Genomic DNA, 17,880 nt, shown 5'->3' on the forward strand with positions numbered 1-17,880 from the left:
AATGCTGGGTGATTCAAGGGTATGGCAAGGAAAGAAAAAAAGAAAGAAACAAACAAAAAGGTAAAAATAAACAAAAAGCATCAGTTTCATGATGGTGTGAAGAAACAGGAAGATGCAAGGCTCTCATAAAAGTCACTTCTACACAGCTGTGGAAAACCTTCAAGAAAATTCTTTCAGTTAGAGGTGCAATCTCCACTATCCACTCTACATCCTCTTCTTTCCAGGTGCCAATATCCTGACAGCCCTGCAGGACATGCCCAGCTCCAGAGCAGCCCGGTGACGCAACAGCACAGATTCCATCCCCCAGGCTCCCACGGCCTCTAGGATGTCATTGTGCATTTCCACGACGACCCTGTGGTCTCTCCAAGGCCAGCTGGCAGCTGGCACCACACCCTGTCTTGCCGGGTTTCTGCCTGCCATCGAGGTACGGCAGCAGCTCCCGCTCCTCCTGGTGCTCCTACCCTGCGGGTAACCCCCCAGCCGGCTCTGCCCGCCAGTATCCCCCCATCACCCCTCTTGGCTTCCCCCAACAGAGAGGTTGCCTCTGCGGCTGCTGATGGCATCGCAAGTGCCCACTGTGAGCCTCACCGCCCCCGCCACGCTGTCACCGGTCACTGCCAGCGTGCAGCCGGGGCACTCCGAGCCTGCCCAGGCCCAGCCCAGCACCCACCAGCTGGCGCAGGCCAGCATCTGGCAGGGGGTGCCAGGGCCCCTGGGTGTCCTAGGGCAGCTGGGGCACATCCCCCACGGGGTGCCACTTCCCCCTGTGGCTGCTCCCTGTCCTCGTGCCTGCAGCTGGGGACAGCAGGTGGTGACAGGGCTCCTGGTGCCCCACCAGCCCATGGGGTTGGGGCCATGGGCCGTGGCCCACCAGGAACCCCTGTCCACCATGGCTCAGCATTGGGGGCAGGGCCTTCCTATGGCCCACACCCTGAGCACCAGCATCAAGAAGGCGCTGGAGGCCTCTGAGAATGACGTGGTGGTCATCAAGGGCAGCGGCCCCGACACCAGAAAAAAGTCCAAAGGTGAGTTTTGGGGGGTGGCAGAGCCCGTGGGTGGCCATCCCATGCCCAGGAAATCTTGCATCGCCATGGGGTCTGGCTGGTTTTGATTGCTCTGTCAGCAGGGGTGACCATCCTGGACACCCTGGAGAAGCCCCCGGTCCTGCCTGAGCTGGGGCCACACAGCTTTGCCGAGGCCTTTCCCGAGCTGGCAGGGGACAACCTGCACTTTCAGGATGAGCACGAGCACTTTCAGGAGTTCAACGTGGACATCACCGACATGCTCGCCTGGCTCGACACCCTGGAGGGCGAGGACACCGTCCCCGATGCCCTCGACATCTCCACCAGTCTCACCAGCACTGCCTTCCCCAACCAGCCCTGCCAATTCTCCGAGTACGGGGCAGAGGGTGACTGCCCTGAGGAGCAAGTGGTGGCGATGCTGGGAGAGGCCTACCCCTTCTTAGGGGTGGCAACGTCCCCCTTGCTGGACCACAAGGGGACACAGGGTGGGGTGGGAGCGGTCCTCCCCACCTGGCTGCCACTTTGTCCTGTAGAGACTTGTGGGGACAGTCCCATGGAGAGTCCCGTGAAGGATCGTCCAGAGGGTCCTCCAGAGAGTCCTCTGCTGAACTCCGTAGCAGCCCCCCAGCACCATCCGCCCCGCAAGGCCCAGCTGGTGGAGGAGGCACCGCACAGGCAGCCCCGGGTGCTTTTGAGCCGCTTGCCGCTGCCGCCGGGCATCGTCCCCCACTGGGTAGTGCCCAGATCAGGGAAGGCGGGCAGAAAGCAGGTGAAGCGCCCCGTGCCAGAGGGCACCCCAAGAATGGAAGAGACCTCCTCACGGGACAATATCCCACCCAAGAAGAGAAAGAAGATGGTGGTGTGCCAGGTGCTCAAACACTCAAAAACCCTGGGTGAGGGAAAGCTGATGGGGGACGGTGCTGCAGCTGGTAGCAGCAGGCAGCACGTGGGCAGCAGCAAGAGGAGGGCATGCCATGGCAACAACGTGCCCACCAGGCAATCCCGAACCCTGGGGGATGAGCAAAGTGCCCCACACCCCCCGACCACTGTTGATGGGTTGATAGGGAAGGTGGGGAGCACAAATCCCTGTGGCATGCGACCCGCACCCAGCCACTCCAGCCCCAGCCCTCTACCACGTCTCGCTTTCCTTCTTAAGTCATTAAAGGTTTGATGTTTGTTTCACATTGCTTCTACCTGCGGCCATTCGTGCAGCGGGAGGTGGGGGGGTTAACGCAGCCCCTGCCCCACACGTAGAGCTGCCCCTCCACCTCTTCACCCCAGGATATGAGGAACCCCCCCAAGATTCCGGAAAACCAGCAATGTGCTTCAGGACAGAGACAGAGGAAGAGAAAAAGAGGAGCAGGGAGCAGGACAGAGGGAGAGCAAGGGGAAACACAAAAGGGACAGGAAGAACGGCAGAGAAAGAGAGGGGCTTGGAAACTAGAGCAGGGGCAGGGAACAGGATACAAGAACAGCCCGAAGAGAGGCACAGGCAAGCAAAAAAGCGAGACCAGTGAGGCAAAGGCTGTGGGGGCACAAGCATGGGGAGGGAACTGCACGCAGCAGAGGGGTGACACGGCCCCCAGGCCCCAGGACTCAACGCAGTTCCCACTCTTGGTGCCGCCAGGAGAATGTTACAGTTCAGACGCTTCTGTCTCTGCCTCTCTCAGCTCTTACGATGGTCAAGCTTCCCAGACACACAGCCTCACACGCCCGCACACACACTGCACGGCCGTGCCGCACCTTTGGTTCCACATACAGACCCTGCGGTGTGTGGTGGCCAGCTGGCCTGCTGAGGGCTGCTCGCAGGGACCCTTCCTCACCCGCAGGGGCCGGCGGCCTCTTGTCTCCGGCTGGGGGCAGCTTCCAGATGGATGCCCTTTCTGTCCTTCTCCAGCCGCTTTACCTTTTCCTGATCCTTCAACTGCAGCCTCAGCTGCAGGCAGCCAATGACATCCCTGGGGGACGTCATCAGTGTTTTCCCATGCAATGAAAATAAAGATATTTCTGGACGTGCATGAATAGCAAGCGGAGAGCTATTGACCTTCCAAACCAGCAGAACTTGATTTGCATTTTTTCAGTGCTCCCTCTCAGACCGTGCATTTAATCTCCCTCATCTTTCATGAATTTCCACATCTCCTAACTAAACCGACCATGTCTGAAGTCACCATTCCAGCAGCGCTGGGGGTGTGCAAGGAGGCCAGGAGGCCCCCTCAGTGCCTCAGGACAACATGTCTCCTCACAGGCCTTGGTGGCAGAGGTGTCATTGCTGTGCCCAAGGGGACAAAGACTTGGGTTCTCTTGGTGACTTCCAGCCTTGCCAGCGCCCTTTGCCATCTCCACCACAGTGTGTCCTATGCTCTCCCACAGCTGCTTCTTTTTCCCTGCCGGCTGGAGACACCCATGTCGCTTCCCCACCTTGCTCTCACCCTGGCAGTTCCAGACACTCACCGACGTCTGTCCACCCTCACACTTTGTTCCATGACACACAAAGACATGGACTCATCTCAGACTCCTTCTGCATGACTTCTCGTACCACAGCCCTACCCTTGGAGTGATATTTCTGCTTCCTCATGGCCACTCTCCACCTTCCAAGCTGCACTGTGTGGCAGTGTTTCCCTCTCCTGCAGTTCCCAACCTCCAAGGAAAGCTCCACCAGCTGGGAAACAACCTTCAAGCAGCCATCCCAGCCCATCAGCCTTCTGGTGGCCTTTCACCAGACCAGACAGAAGCAGGCTCACCATGATGTCCCAAGGCTGCCAGCCTTTCAGCTTCTTGTATAGACATGACCAAGCTGCGTGCCTGCTGCTGTCCCTTCACGTACTAATGTAGAAGAGACATGAGACCCAAAATACAAGTCCCCTTGCTGGAGTGAGCCTGGGTCCTTCGGCAGAGGGCATCTCCCAGTCAATGTGCCACCCAGGGGCCTTCTGCCGGCCTGTCAGAGACACTGGCAGATGTGAGCTTAAAAGCACAGAGCCCAGCCATGAGCCAAGGGCTGACTTGTCAGCTCTCTCAGAAAGAAGGGACCTCACAGTCCCTTTCCCAGCCACATTCCTGCTGTAGCCTGTCCCCTCCAGAGGCAGAAGTGACCTCACAGCCCCTTCACCGCCATTGCCTTCCTCCTGGATGAGTTCCTGAGACACAATTGACCCCATGACCCCGTACCCACCCATCACCCTCCTTGTGGCCCAGTCCCTGAGCAGATAAAAGGGAGCTTCTCTCATCAAATTTATCTCACAGATTTCCTGCCAACAGTTTGAGGGGAGAAACGTTCCTCAGAGGAGCTGCTGTATTTATACTGGTGCATTTTGTATCTCACCTTCTGCCTGTTTCTTCTTCTTCCTCCGTCTGTTCTGTCTTCAAAGAGCTCTCCAAGGAAAAGATTCCTCGAATCCTAGGACGGCGCAGGTTGGAAGGGACCCCTGAACAGCGTTGTCCTGGGTCTGGCTGGGAGGGAGTTAACTTTCTCCATAGCAGCCCCTACACTGCTGCGCTTCCTACTCGTGCCTAGAAGGGTGTTGGTCCTGCACCAATGTTTTGGCTATCGCTGAGCAGTGCTCGCGCCACGTGAAGGCTGTCTCTCCCACCCCCTCTGAAGGTAGTACACTCGGGGTGGGCAAGTGGTTGGGCTGGGCCCTGAATTGACCAAAGGGATATTCCGTGCCATATGACATCATGCTCAGCAAGAAAAGCTGAGAGAAAGGACGGGGAAGGGGATGATATTCGTAATTAACACATTTGTCTTCCAAAGAGACTGCTATATGTATAGAATCATTGCCTCCCAGGAGGTAGCTGATATTGTCTCCTGACAGGAAGTAGAGGAAACAATCGCATCTGGTTTTCCTCTCCTTCTGTGTGTGGCCTTTGCTTTTCGCTTGCTTCTTTTTTTTTTTTGTCCTCACACACACAGACTGTCCCCCTCTGTCAAGCTACTTTTATCTTTACCCATGAGTGTTTTCACCTTCTTTTCTCCCTTTGTCATGCTGAGGAGGAGCGGTGAGAACCTCCCATGGCTTGGTGTGCACCTGATGGCCAGCCATGTGTAACCCACCACAGTCATCTTGCCCAACTCTCCTGCTACCAAGAGTGCTAACTAGGTGAGATTCTGCAAGGGCTCCCCACAACTTGGCATCATCCACAAAGGAGGGGAAAGTGCATTTTCTCCCACCATCCAGAGGGATAATAAAAATGTTCCCTACTTCTTGTCAAGGGCTGGTCTTTGAAGGATGCCACAGGAATTGGCCGCCAGGAGGACTTTGTAGCACAGATGACATCTCTCCTCAGCAATCAGCCAGCTTCCCACCCACCACATCGTCCACTTCTTCAGCCCGGCTGGCAACAAGCTGACTCTAAGGAGACTACAGAAGACCACGTCAAAGGCCTTGCTAAAGTCCGGGTACACAACATCCCCTTCTTTTCCCTCCCACATGTCTTCTGCGATCCCTTTCTTGTCCTTCAAATGCCTGCAGATGGCTGCAGGAGGACTTGTCATATCACCTTCCCTGGTGAGGCTGACCAGTCTGTGATCATCCCCATCCTCCTTCCTGCCTTTTTGAAAACTGTCTGCCTTCTCCAAGGCCCCAGGAATCTCTCTGACAGCTCTGGCCTTTCCAAGGTGTTGGAGAGAGGTGTCACAATGACACTGGCCAGCCTTCTCCATCTCCCTGACACCAACAGCCTTCTCACTATGACACGCTGCCAGAGGAGTGCCCAGGACACAATTCTAACCTGTCCAGGCCCTTGGGGCCACTTCAAAAGAGAACCATAAGGGATTTCTTCCAACAAGCCCACAACTCCAACGGCATCTCTCTGCAGCTGACAGCTTTCCTAAGCTGTTTTTGTCAGTTCCTCCCGACCCCCAATCCTTTCTTCTCCTCAGGCTGGAGATGAGAGGATTGAGCAGGGGTGAGGTGCGTGTTGAAAGAGGGCTTTGTTAAACTCTCTCCAGAGGGCTGTTCTGGGCATCCCACTGACAGTGAGGAGGGTGCCGCAGAAAGGAGTGGCTCCAGGGAGATGAGAGGAACCGGTGGAGAAGGCCTTCTGCCTGCCCCTGCTGGGCAGGAGGGCTGCCCCCAAGTGCAGCTCTGATGCACTCACAGGATACCAGCATGAACAGGAACGGCAAGAATGGGTCTAAAAAGCAGGTTATGAAAACAAAGTCCATGAGTGTCATGGTTTCACGTCAGGAGAGTTTCAGCATTGGTGCAAACCCACCGAATCATAGAGTCATAAACAGGCTTGGGTTTTAAGGGACCTTTAAAGGTCATCTTGTCCAACCCCCCTTGCAGTGAACAGGGACATCTCCAATGAGACAGGTTGCTCAGAGCCCTGTCCAAGCTGACCTTGAATGTCTCCAGAGACTGGGTACATACAACCTCTCCAGGAGACCTGTTTCAGTGTTTCACCCGCACAAGAAGAAGTGGTCCAGTACGTGGGAAACACAACATGTACCTGGGACAAGAAGGAAATGATTGCTGTAGATGACAGAATCCCCCTAGCCAAGGTGCAGCCTTCTTCTGGAGACAACCCTTCCAGTTCACGAGCCTTGCAGAGAGCAGGGGGCGGCATACAGCCCAGTACTCCTCGTAGGATGTGGCCACCAGCAGGAAACACTGCGTACACGCCAAAGGTGCAGGAAAGAGCACTAACCATTGCTGTGAGCAGAGATTGTGCTGTCCCCAGTCGGGGGACAGTCAGGATGCTGGAGCTGGAGCAGGTTTCCAAGTTTTCCAGCAGCATCAACATGACGAGGAGGGTTGTTCCCAACCCCAGTGATGGGGTAGGTCATGAGAAAGAGAGGAGGAAGAGACTTTTTCTGAAGGTTGAGGACATCTATTACTTAGGGCATTTGCTTCCCTGTTAGGTGCTTAAAAAAAACCTGTGATCGACGTTCAGAGAGGTGAAACATGGAGGGTGTGTGCCTCCGGCTACATTCCTACTCCCTAGACATGGTCTGTGCTTTGTGAAAGGTGAGAAATGCCATCTTCTAGAGGGCGATGCCACTCACGCCTGCAGAACCCTTTCTGACTGCACAGGTGAGATGCCCCACAGAGGCGCTTCTGTCACACTGTGTAATAAAAGGGACAGGCCATGAAGAGAGGGGAGGGTGAGGTACCACACAGGTGTTCCTGGAGACACACACGGCACTGTCAGGGCTGTGGCAGGGCTGTTCAGAGACACGAGTCCTTCCCTGGCACGGGCAGAGGCCCCGCAGCAGACTCCATGGCCTCCTGTTGCCACTCCCGGAGGCCGGCAGCACCTCAGCCCCGCGCTGTGTCTCCCTGCTCAGCACCTCTCTGAGGTGCCCCACGGCGTGAGGAATGGACACAGGGACCTGGGGTCAAGGAAGCCCATCCCAGTGCTGCATTCAGGGGGTTTCCCAGGGGACGTTACTCTCCGAGTGAAATGACCTCCAGCCACTGTCTGTCCCACAGGCCTTCATGGAGGCCCCAGCAACAGCTGATGGTGTTTGTGCTCACTCAGGTTAATCTCACCACACGCACATCATGCTCATGCCTGTGGTTGTTATTAGCCAGGTGTGTGGCCATTGCCCTGTGGCAGCTTCCCTGGGGTGTCCAGCACACACAGGACCTGACCAGAACCTGCTCTGCTGGTCCTTCACGTCCTGCCCAGGAGCCCTGGCTGAGCAAGGGAGCTGCTGCTTGTCCCCACCCTGCACACTTTACGCAATTAAGTTCTACACTGGTGGTGTCATTTGTGGGGAACTTCCCTGGGCGTATTCTTGACAGCAACTCTTGGAGAAGCCCTTCCAAACGTCTTTTTGCCTGAGGACCTTCAGGCACTGCCCTGAGGACATTCCCTGCTGTTAGGGAGGCCAGCTCTGTCAGAGAATTGACCAGTCCCTGCCCCTGCCTGTGCTCACAGGGCCGCCACACCATCAGCAGTGTGAGAGAGCTGCCAGAGCAATCGGGCCTTCCAAGAAGGCAAAGGATCAGAATGGAAAATGTGGAAACGGAAAGAAAGCAGCTCTGAGAAGACCAAGGCTGGTTCTCCCTCCTCTTCCTCCCTCTCCTCTCTCCTCTTCTTTCCCCTTCGCCTCTGCACACAGGCATTGCCCTACAGCTCCAGAGAGGGCTTCATAGGAAGGATTTTGAGCAAACAAGTCACTGGAAAGTTCTTTATTTCTTTCAAATAGACAGAGAGCACAGGGCCTCATTTACATAGTCTGCGGGCCTCACAAATTTGGAAAGATGCATCATTAGGAACAGCACAAATGACAAAATTTCTTTGTGGCCATCAGTATAAGAAGTAAAGCAAAGCAAAAAAACCCCAAAACCACAACCATACCCAACAAACCTACAGGAGATGGACTTGGCCTCTAATGAGTTACGTTATGAGTGATTTGCAGAAGACAAATTTTATTGCTTTTGAAAATCATCTGGTCATCAATTTCCGCAATGCATCCTTGAGCTCCTGGTTCCTCATGCTGTAGATGAGGGGGTTCACTGCTGGAGGCACCACTGAGTACAGCACTGCCACCACCAGTTCCAGAGATGGGGAGGAGATGGAGGAAGGCTTCAGGGAGGCAAACATGGCAGCGCTGAGAAAGAGGGAGACCACAGCCAGGTGAGGGAGGCACATGGAAAAGGCTTTGTGCCGTCCCTGCTCAGAGGGGATCCTCAGCACGACCCTGAAGATCTGCACGTAGAACAGCACAATGAAAACAAAACAACCAAAAGAGAATAAGGCACTGACCACAAATTCCCTGAGGTAGGCATCTGAGCAGGAGAGCTTGAGGATTTGGGGGACTTCACAGAAGAACTGGCCCACAGCATTGCCCTGGCAGAGGGGTAGGGAAAATGTACTGGCCGTGTGCAGGAGAGCAGTGAGAAACCCACTGCCCCAGGCAGCTGCTGCCATGTGGACACAAGCTCTGCTGCCCAGGAGGGTCCCGTAGTGCAGGGCTTTGCAGATGGCAACGTAGCGGTCATAGGACATGACAGTGAGAAGATAAAACTCTGCTACAGCACAGAAAAAGAAAAAAAATACCTGTGAAGCACATCCTGTGTAGGAGATGGCTCCAGTGTCCCAAAGGAAATTGGCCATGGATTTGGGAACAGTGTTGGAGATGGAGCCCAGGTCAAGAACAGAGAGGTTGAGGAGGAAGAAGTACATGGGGGTGTGGAGGCGGTGGTCACAGGCGATGGTGGTGATGATGAGGCCGTTGGCCAGGAGGGCAGCCAGGTAGATGCCCAGGAAGAGCCCGAAGTGCAAGAGCTGCAGCTCCCGTGTGTCTGCCAATGGCAGGAGGAGGAACTGGGTGATGGAGCTGCCATTGGACATTTGTTCACCTTCAGTGTGGGGGACTGTTGAAAGAGAAGACATTGACAAATTCAGGCAGACTGAGCCAATCCCATTCTTTTTTTCCCCAAAAATCTCCCCGCAATGACTTCTCCTTTGTAATAATTTCGTTCAGCTCCTTTTTGGAGATCAGGTTTGTGCTACTGAGGGCACTTTCCTTGCAGGGGCAGAAATCCTTCTTTTTCCCATTGCCTTTCGCCTGAACACTGCTGAGTCCTGAGGGACAAAAGGGCTCTCTGTGCCCTAGTGCAGAGTCAGGAGAGCTGCTCTGCTCACCAGTGACCTGCCGGGCACCACCCAAGTGTCCTGTGCTTACACCTCCATTGGACAATGGTCCCCCTGACAATGTCCTTGAAGAAGAAAATGGACTATTGTTACTGTTTGGGGAAGGATCCAGTTTCAAAGTCGGTTTCTCCCATCTGGTTGCTCTTTCCCTGTGCAGCGGAGCAGAGAGGGATGCAGCCGGCTGGCGTGGCTCTCTGCTGCCTGGAGCTGCCCCTGCCAGGAGCTGCTTCTCTGTGCCCAGGTCTCCTCCCTGTCCCTGCTCCCAGAGCCCATCCTACGCTCCATGCCAGGAGCCCAGCCCTGCTCCCAGAGCCCATCCTACGCTCCATGCCAGGAGCCCAGCCCAGCTCAGCAGCAGAGGACCAGCCCAAGGCAGCCCTTTCTCTGCCCCCTCGGGGATCCCTCCAGGTGTCCCTGGGGCTCCAGGGAACCTGCTAGGAAACAGGATGAAGCAATCACTAAGCTGGGGAGAGGCTCTTCCTTCCTGCACTGTCATTTCGTGTATCAGGAAAACAGTGAGTCTCAAGAATCCTATTTTCTCATCCCATCATTTGTCAGGACACCCAGACAGGGATAGGGAGTAATCGCCTTTATCCCTCCTGCTGAGGGAAGGAATTCAGCCGAGTCAATCAAGGCATCTCATCCCGGCTCTGTAGCCCTGGGGCCAGAAGGGGACTCAGCTCCCTCCCGTGCCTGCCACAAACCCGCAGGAGGTGGGATTCTTCTTGCCTCCGTTCAGGTGTGCACAAGATGAGCACCTGCAAGTGAGCTGTTTGTGTCCACTCCCTTGCTAATTAATGGAGAGTGAGGGAGTTGTTCAGGTGGGAACACCTGGTGACATTTGAGGTGACACCAGAGTTTGCCCAGGATATGTGCAGGTGACTGCAAGCCCTAATGCAGCAATGCTGAGACACAAGGCAGCATCTGGGGGCAACATCATGGAGCCTGGTGAGGAATTTCTTTGGTAGATGGAAATGAAAGTAGATGTTACATTTTGGACAGATAAAACCTTCAATATTCCCTACATCCACAGCACCTACAGAGGTGGTCATCTGACCAAATGCAGCTAAGTCCCTCTCTTTCTCTTCTCCACCAGGTGTATTTCCTAGATCTCTGCTGACTGTAGTGGCAGGTGTCTCGTGGACATTCCCCCATTGCTCAACCTAATTCAGGACAGCTCCTCAGTGGCCATATTCGGCTTGTTGTGCCACCTGAGATGCCAGCGCCCCCCAGAACAACTGCAGGTTGCTGGCAGGGACAGCACAGCACCTACAGGAAAGCCATTCCTGATCAGAGCAGATGCATGACAGACACCCCAGAGAGCACTGCGGCCAGATTTGGTTCCTTTGGGCAAGCCTATGTGGCAGCCCAGGCAGGTTGTTGCGTGAAACGGGGCCAAGTGGTTTTGGCAGAAGATAAACCCCCTTGCGTTCTAACACTCCTCACCGAGGTGGGAGGCCAGGTGCGGCTAGGTTTAAATTCTGAGTGATGCCCAATTCAGCACTATCAGTCCAATCGCGTTTAATATGTATTAAACTACTACGATTTGGATACACTAATAGTGGACTGCACCTTCAGTCTAGTCGTGCTCCTGAACTAGCACGGCCTCTCTCAAGTTTTGGTCGCGTTCAGTGAGAAAGCGAAACGACTAGCTACTTAAACAGTGCAGTTTATTTAAACAACAGATATACAGGTTCTTTAGGATTGCCGGTGATAAATACACTGTCTGCAAAGCACATGCAAATAAGGATATTGCTAAGTATACAAATGCGCGACAAAATTATAAACGATACAGCCTGGCTATAAATGTAGGGTAGAGATTCTCTAGAGAAATTTATAAGACCTCGAGAAAGCGCTCGGTGTAATCGAAGTCTTACCCAAAGGCGTCCCTATGGGGGGGAAGAGAGGCTCAGCCCGTCGACTGATCCCTGAAATCAGCGGTGGAATTCTTCGCGATGGTGTCTTTCCTGACATTCCCTCTCTCTTGGGCTATTTTTATATTATTTTTTTATCTTCAAAGTGGAGTTTGAGTGTCTTTACTCATACGTACTTTTATTATGATTAATGTATTCAAGGAGGAGTGTTCACACCTCGGGGGGCGGATAGCCTCCAGGATGGAGGTGTGTTTTGGTACATTGTGGTGAGCAAAGTTCACACAAAAGGACAGCATTTCATCAACATTCGACGAAATGTTGGCTCGGGTAGCGTGTAGGCCGCTTATCAGTTCCGTAGTACCATCTCGTCCCCATATCTGCTATTCGTCACAAGGGAAGGCCACGGAACAAGCGTGTTCCGTTCCATCCCTCGTGTAGTTTCGCAAACAACCTTGTACAGGGAATCACAGATGTTGCATTCTTCGTGTGCTAGCTGCGGCTGTATTCTACCTCAGAAGCCTCTTGATTTTATGACTTTCCTTAATGTGTGAACAATGCTGTATTTTTGTATTCTTGGCCAATTTAGTAATTATTCCACAGGTTTCTGTCCATCAGCAACCGAAACCCACCACTGCAGTGAGGCCCAGTCTGACCCATCTCCACCCAGTTGACGCAGACCAGGTCATGAACAAGAAGCCCATCACACGGAGGGCTCAACTCATTTGGCTGTTCCCAGACTCTGCTGAGTCTTCTTCCAACAATCCTTTGCTGAGCCCCTCGGTGATATAACCAAGGAAGAGGCGACTGATTGTCACAGTGCTCCTCGATCACAGCATCTCCACACCCAAGGACATTTTCAGCAGCACCTTGTCCTCCTGGAGATCAACTTTCCCTCCAGCACAGCTCTTTGGGAGCATCAAAGCCTTTTCCTGGCAGGGCTACAGAGCCCAGCCCTGCTTTTCTGGCCTCTGGGTGAACAGGATTTTCACTTTTGGTGCTTTCACATTGCTGCCCTCCGTCCACTCCAGCATGTCTCTGATCTCAAGCAAAGCATTGCACATACTGGGTCTTGGGGACTTGGTACTTAGTGACAAGGCTGAGCGTGGCCCCAGTGCTCCAGCCGAAGTGATGTAGTGCACCAAAAGTGCACCAACACCCTCAGCCTGGGGCACAGAGCGGAGGAGCTGGAGTCCCATGTACTACCACAGAGTTTTGATACTGGTGGAAGAAATGGCGAGGAGTGCTGGGAAAGCTCCGGCTGCTAGTTGTAAGAGACAGACTGTAAATTCCCTGACAAGGGGCAGAAGGCCCTCTAAGCTTTCAATGGAAAGCCTCCAACACTCGCAAGGAAATAAATAATGCAGGCCTGGCCTTCAAAGAACTGATAAGGCTCACAGTTCTAGCACCGGAAAGTGTGGGAGAACCGTCTTGTGAAGACAAGATAGCTCTGCCACTCGTGTGGTGAGCTTGCTAGTTCTCAGTTCTCAAGGCCATTGTGTCTGAGACGTGACCTTTGCTTCATTATCCATGAAATACATATGAAAGCACGCACACCCCTGCATATGATAATGAAGTTTATAGAGATCATGCTAAACATGTATGACTATGGTTCTCTCCCCACCCAAATGATGCTACACATCAGCCAGGAGGAGGAGACATCTGAGATGGAACTACCCCATAATGAGTGGGGCGGGCTGTGCTAATTCGGCAAACATAAAAGGGGAGGAAGACGAGTATGATGGGGGTGGATTTACAGGAGGTTGCTCCTACAAGACCTCCCCTGAGTTTTGGCTGTCTCAATGCTGAAACTGGGATTGGTGAACTCTTCATCTTTTCCTGCTGTCTTTTCTTATGGAGCTCCTCTATGGGATGTGCAAGAGGTTGGGTGAGTCCTTTGTGGGTGAGGATCAGAGGAGAGGCCTCTTAGTGTGGGAAACAAAGCACCTGCAATCAGGATAAGGAAGCGGAGAAAGGCTTATTCAAGAAACCCAAAGAATTGCCAGGTCTTATTGGGGATTTTAATGACCGTGGCACGCACTGGAAGAGGAGCACAGCAAGACGCACACTGTCCAGCAGGTGTCTAACCCTAACCCCACCCTGCCCGAACCGTAACCTAACCCTGCTCTGAACATAACCCTGACCTTATCTTAATCCTAACCCTAATCATTGCCTGACCCTAGCTCTACCCCAACCCCAGGTCATAACCCTCGACTCTAACTGTAACCCGCACCCCAACCTTACCCTTACCCTAACCAAACCCCAACCTATTTGAAATCTAACCCTAAACCACGTGAACTCTAGCTCTAATTTAAGCGTGAACATGAACCTTAACTAACCCTGACCTAACACTTATCTTAACCCAACAGCACGTGTGTAATGAAATCTGTATCATCCTGTCAGGCAATGATTACCATGGTAAGTTTGTCACAAAAGAAACAAACTTGAGCATAGTGGGAGCACAACTGGGATGGACAGACAAGCTGGTATCACCTTGTCAGTGCTGTCTCAAGGCCTGAGCAGTCGCCTTTCGCTTCCTCATGATCTGGAGGCTGGAGGCACCACTGTGTGTCACCCAAGTCAGACCCTTGGGTCAGATGAGCTGTTTTTCAGTTCTCATATACTGTGTTCCTTGTTTCTCCATTGACTCTGACAAGAGCTGAGTTACCTAGATATCCAGGCTGCAGATGGCATATTCCTCATGCAATGACCACTTGACCCCACCTCAAACTGAGATTCTTAAACATCTCTCAGCTGAGTCCCTTCTCCATAAGAAGCCACCTGCTGTTGTGGTGCTGCTAGATTGTAGCTGACACCCTTCAGGTGTGCCCAGCAAGAAGCCCTTCTGCTCTGGGAAGGGGGGCAATGTGAAGGGAGGGCTGAGCTCCCCAGGCAGCAAGAGCACTGCTCTGCTTCTGTGAGGGCTTGCAGGGTTGGGATCAGAGCGAATGGGCCCTCGGCTGCATTTGTAAGCTGTCAGAAATCCAAGCGACAGAGCAGCAGGTTTGGGAACCCTGAATGATTCGGGACTTATTCAAAAGTTCTAGATGCCTGACCTGTGCAGGAAAAATGGGTGTCATGGGGATATCACACGCTTTTAATCACTTTCTTCTCTGTATGATTGAAACCTGCATAAAGCAGTTTTCTTGCTTGCACAAAAATGTCTTTTAGCACCCTGAAAACTGGTAATTTAAGCATAACCTGCTGCTTCTCTGTCTTGTTTAAATGTGCCATGGATGCATCAGTGTCACTGGATTCTTTGGCAGAGAGAAGCCTGTGTTACTTCTGACGGGATTCACCCTTCACTAGGCAAAAACTGATGATTCAGATCTAAGATAGTCTCCCAGATCTTTGTGTGTGGATGCAGCGTCAGGGGATGAGCTCTCCCATGTGAGGAGAGCTGGGATTAATCTCTCTCACTAAGGTCTAAGCATCAAGTCATACCTTGCCTTGCTTTGGCTTGTTTGCCTCTCCTTGCCTAGCCTTGCCTTTCTTTGTCTTCCCCTTTTTCATCCTTCCCCCCTTTTAACCCTATTCCTTCTTAATGTTCTTACATTAAATGCACCTCTGATGAGATCTGGACAAGGAACGTAAGGCTGTCCTTAAAGGCACTAGTATTTGTCTCTTTTCTTCCTTTTCTCTCATCTTTCAATAGGTATTCTATTTAATAAAATCACCTCTAAAAGAGAAAGTCAAGTTTCTTTTACCCATATGACAATAAAACCCCCAGTTATTCAGGCTCAAGGACTCTGTTCTCTCTCTTTACAAACCTCCCCTCCGCAAGCGACCCACGTTAGATTTCCAAACATTCATGCCTATCTTGGTCGAGCTCTCCTAATCCTGCAATCGCACGTATGCTGATGTTTGTAGTCTTTCTCTAGGCTTGAAGTGTCTGTGATGGTGGACAGGCCACCAGCATCCTCTGAGAGCCTGTTGTTTGAATCGCTCTGTGCAGGAAAAATGCCCCAAAGAAAAGGCCTGGAGAATCACACTGGTGGATCTGGATTCATTCTTCTGGGATTTGCTGACCACTCCAGCCTGCAGGGCTTGTGCTTCACAGTATTCCTGGTCATCTACCTCATGGTCCTCACAGGGAACAGCCTGATTGCACTCATCACAGTAGTGGACTCAAGCCTCCACAGCCCCATGTATTTCTTCCGGAGGAACTTGTCCTTCCTGGAGATCTGCTACACATCAGTCACTCTGCCAAAAATGCTGGTGGTTTTCCTGCTGGAGGATGGCAGGACCTCCTTCATTGGCTGTGCTGCCCAGCTGTATTTCCTGGTGTTGCTGGGCAGCATCAAGTGCCTTCTTCTGGCTGTCATGGCCTATGACCGCTACATAGCCATCTGTGACCCCCTGCACTACCCCCTCATCATGAGGAGGGGTCTCTGCATCAGACTGGTGGTGGGGTCATGGGTGGCTGTCGTACCAGTGCAAGTAGGACAGACCTACCAGGTGTTCACTTTGCCCTCTGTGCATCCCATGACCTTCATCGCTTTTTTTGTGATGTCCCCCCTCTGCTGGAGCTGGCCTGTGCAGACACGTTCTGGAACCAAGTGACACTGTACACCATCATCCTGGTATTTGCAATCTTTCCCTTCTCCTTAATAGTTATTTCTTACATTTAAATTATCAGGGCAATTCTGAAAATACCTTCAGTTCTGCACAGACACAAAGCCTTTTCCACCTGTTCCTCACAGCTCGTGGTGGTGACACTCTTCTATGGCTCGGCCACAGTCGTCTACTTAAAGCAACGGTCAAGGGATTCCGTAGACACCGACAAATACCTTGCCCTGTTTTACACAATTTTTACCCCAGTGTTTAACCCTGTCATCTATAGCCTGAGGAATAAGGAAGTGAGAATTGCCTTGAAGACACTCCTACGGACAAAGTGGTACTACAGAGTACGTAAAATCCTCTCAAATAGTCCCCAAAAAGTCCCACTGGGCTACATGGTTGCCTGAAGAAAGGCATCTCATACCTGCTGAAACAAAACCATGTGTCCGGCCTGGCTTCCATCCTCCTCAAGAAGGGGAAAGGTGTCCTGAGGCATTCCTCCTATGTTGTGTCCCACCTTGATATCTTTGTACTCTAGAGCATCTTCAGCACCTCTGAGTAGTTTAATGCAAACAGCTACTTCAAGCTGTGTCTGACCAAATAATGTTAAAGGGAAATAGTCAAAGCATGTTCAGTAGCCATTGATGCCCAGAAAGTGAGACAAGTGGTGAAGAGACGACCAGCCTCACGTTTGAGAAATCGCTTGCTAGACCCCACGGGCTATCTTCTATAGCATCCCTGCATGGAATCGCCTTAAAAGTGTTCAAAGATATGAAGGGCATCTCCCCCTGCTATGATGTCTTGCTCTGAGTTGTGTAATTCTTGACTAACCTGACATAAAAATAAAAGATAAAAAGGTCACCAGGAGGACAGTCCAGCACTGGAATGGGGTCCCAGAGAATGGTGGAGTTTCTGTTTGTTGTGGTTTAACACCAGCCGGCAACTAAGCACTACACAGTCGCTCACTCACTTCCCGCCAGTGGGATGGGAGAGAGAATCAGAAGGGTAAAAGTGAGCAAACTCCGGGGCTGAGATCAAGCAATTTAATTGGTAAAGCAAAAGCCGCACACTTAAGCGAAGCAAAACAAGGAATTAATTCACTACTTCCCATGGGCAGGCAGGTGTTCGGCCACCTCCAGGAAGGCAGGGCTCCATACCACGTAATGGTTACTTGGGAAGACAAAACGCCGTAACTCCAAACATCCCTCCCTTCCTTCTTCTTCCCCCAGATTTATATGGTTGAGCATGATGCTACATGGTACGGGATATCCCTTTGGTCGGGGTCCACTGTCCCAGCTGTGTCCCCTCCCAACTTCTCGTGCACTCCCAGCCTACTTGCTGGTGGGGTGGTGTGAGGAGCAGAAAAGGCCATGGTGCTGTGTAAGCGCTGCTCAGCAATAATGGAAACATCTCTGTCTTATCAACACTGTTTCCAGCACAAATCCAAAACACAGCCCCATACAAGCTACTGTGAAGAAAATCAACTCTATCCCAGCAAAAACAAGCATTTATGTGCCGAATCTGCTTTGCCACTCTGAAACTGTCTCTGAAAAACTAGCCCAGTGGGGGTTTTTAGCCCAAATGCATATGCAGCACTGAAGTGTGTTTCCGTATTGTCCTGGTTTAGGCCGAGTTGGCCAATGACGGACATCAGATGCTCTCCCCCAGCTCTCACTCCGAGGAGAGGAAGGAAAGAAAGAGATTTATGAGTTTAGAAGGAACTAATCTACTTTAATGAAATACTCGTAATAAAATAAAAAGGAAATAATGAAATAGATACAATATCTAGAAAACTGTATCAAGCTCCAAGGATGATG

At 52.2% G+C, this 17,880-nt stretch overlaps 1 protein-coding gene and 1 pseudogene across 1 annotated transcript; one reads left to right on the plus strand and one right to left on the minus strand.

Annotated features, from left to right (window-relative positions):
- Nucleotides 1-8,420: 8,420 nt before the first annotated feature.
- Nucleotides 8,421-9,329, minus strand: LOC134509804 (olfactory receptor 14J1-like). Its single transcript, XM_063322384.1, has one exon. The coding sequence runs from the start codon at nucleotides 9,327-9,329 to the stop codon at nucleotides 8,421-8,423; it is 909 nt and encodes a 302-aa protein (XP_063178454.1).
- Nucleotides 9,330-15,400: 6,071 nt separating this feature from the next.
- Nucleotides 15,401-16,470, plus strand: LOC134509805 (olfactory receptor 10AG1-like; annotated as a pseudogene).
- Nucleotides 16,471-17,880: the final 1,410 nt, after the last annotated feature.

Source organism: Chroicocephalus ridibundus, unplaced genomic scaffold, assembly GCF_963924245.1.
Source record: "Chroicocephalus ridibundus unplaced genomic scaffold, bChrRid1.1 SCAFFOLD_203, whole genome shotgun sequence".
NCBI lineage: Eukaryota > Metazoa > Chordata > Aves > Charadriiformes > Laridae > Chroicocephalus > Chroicocephalus ridibundus.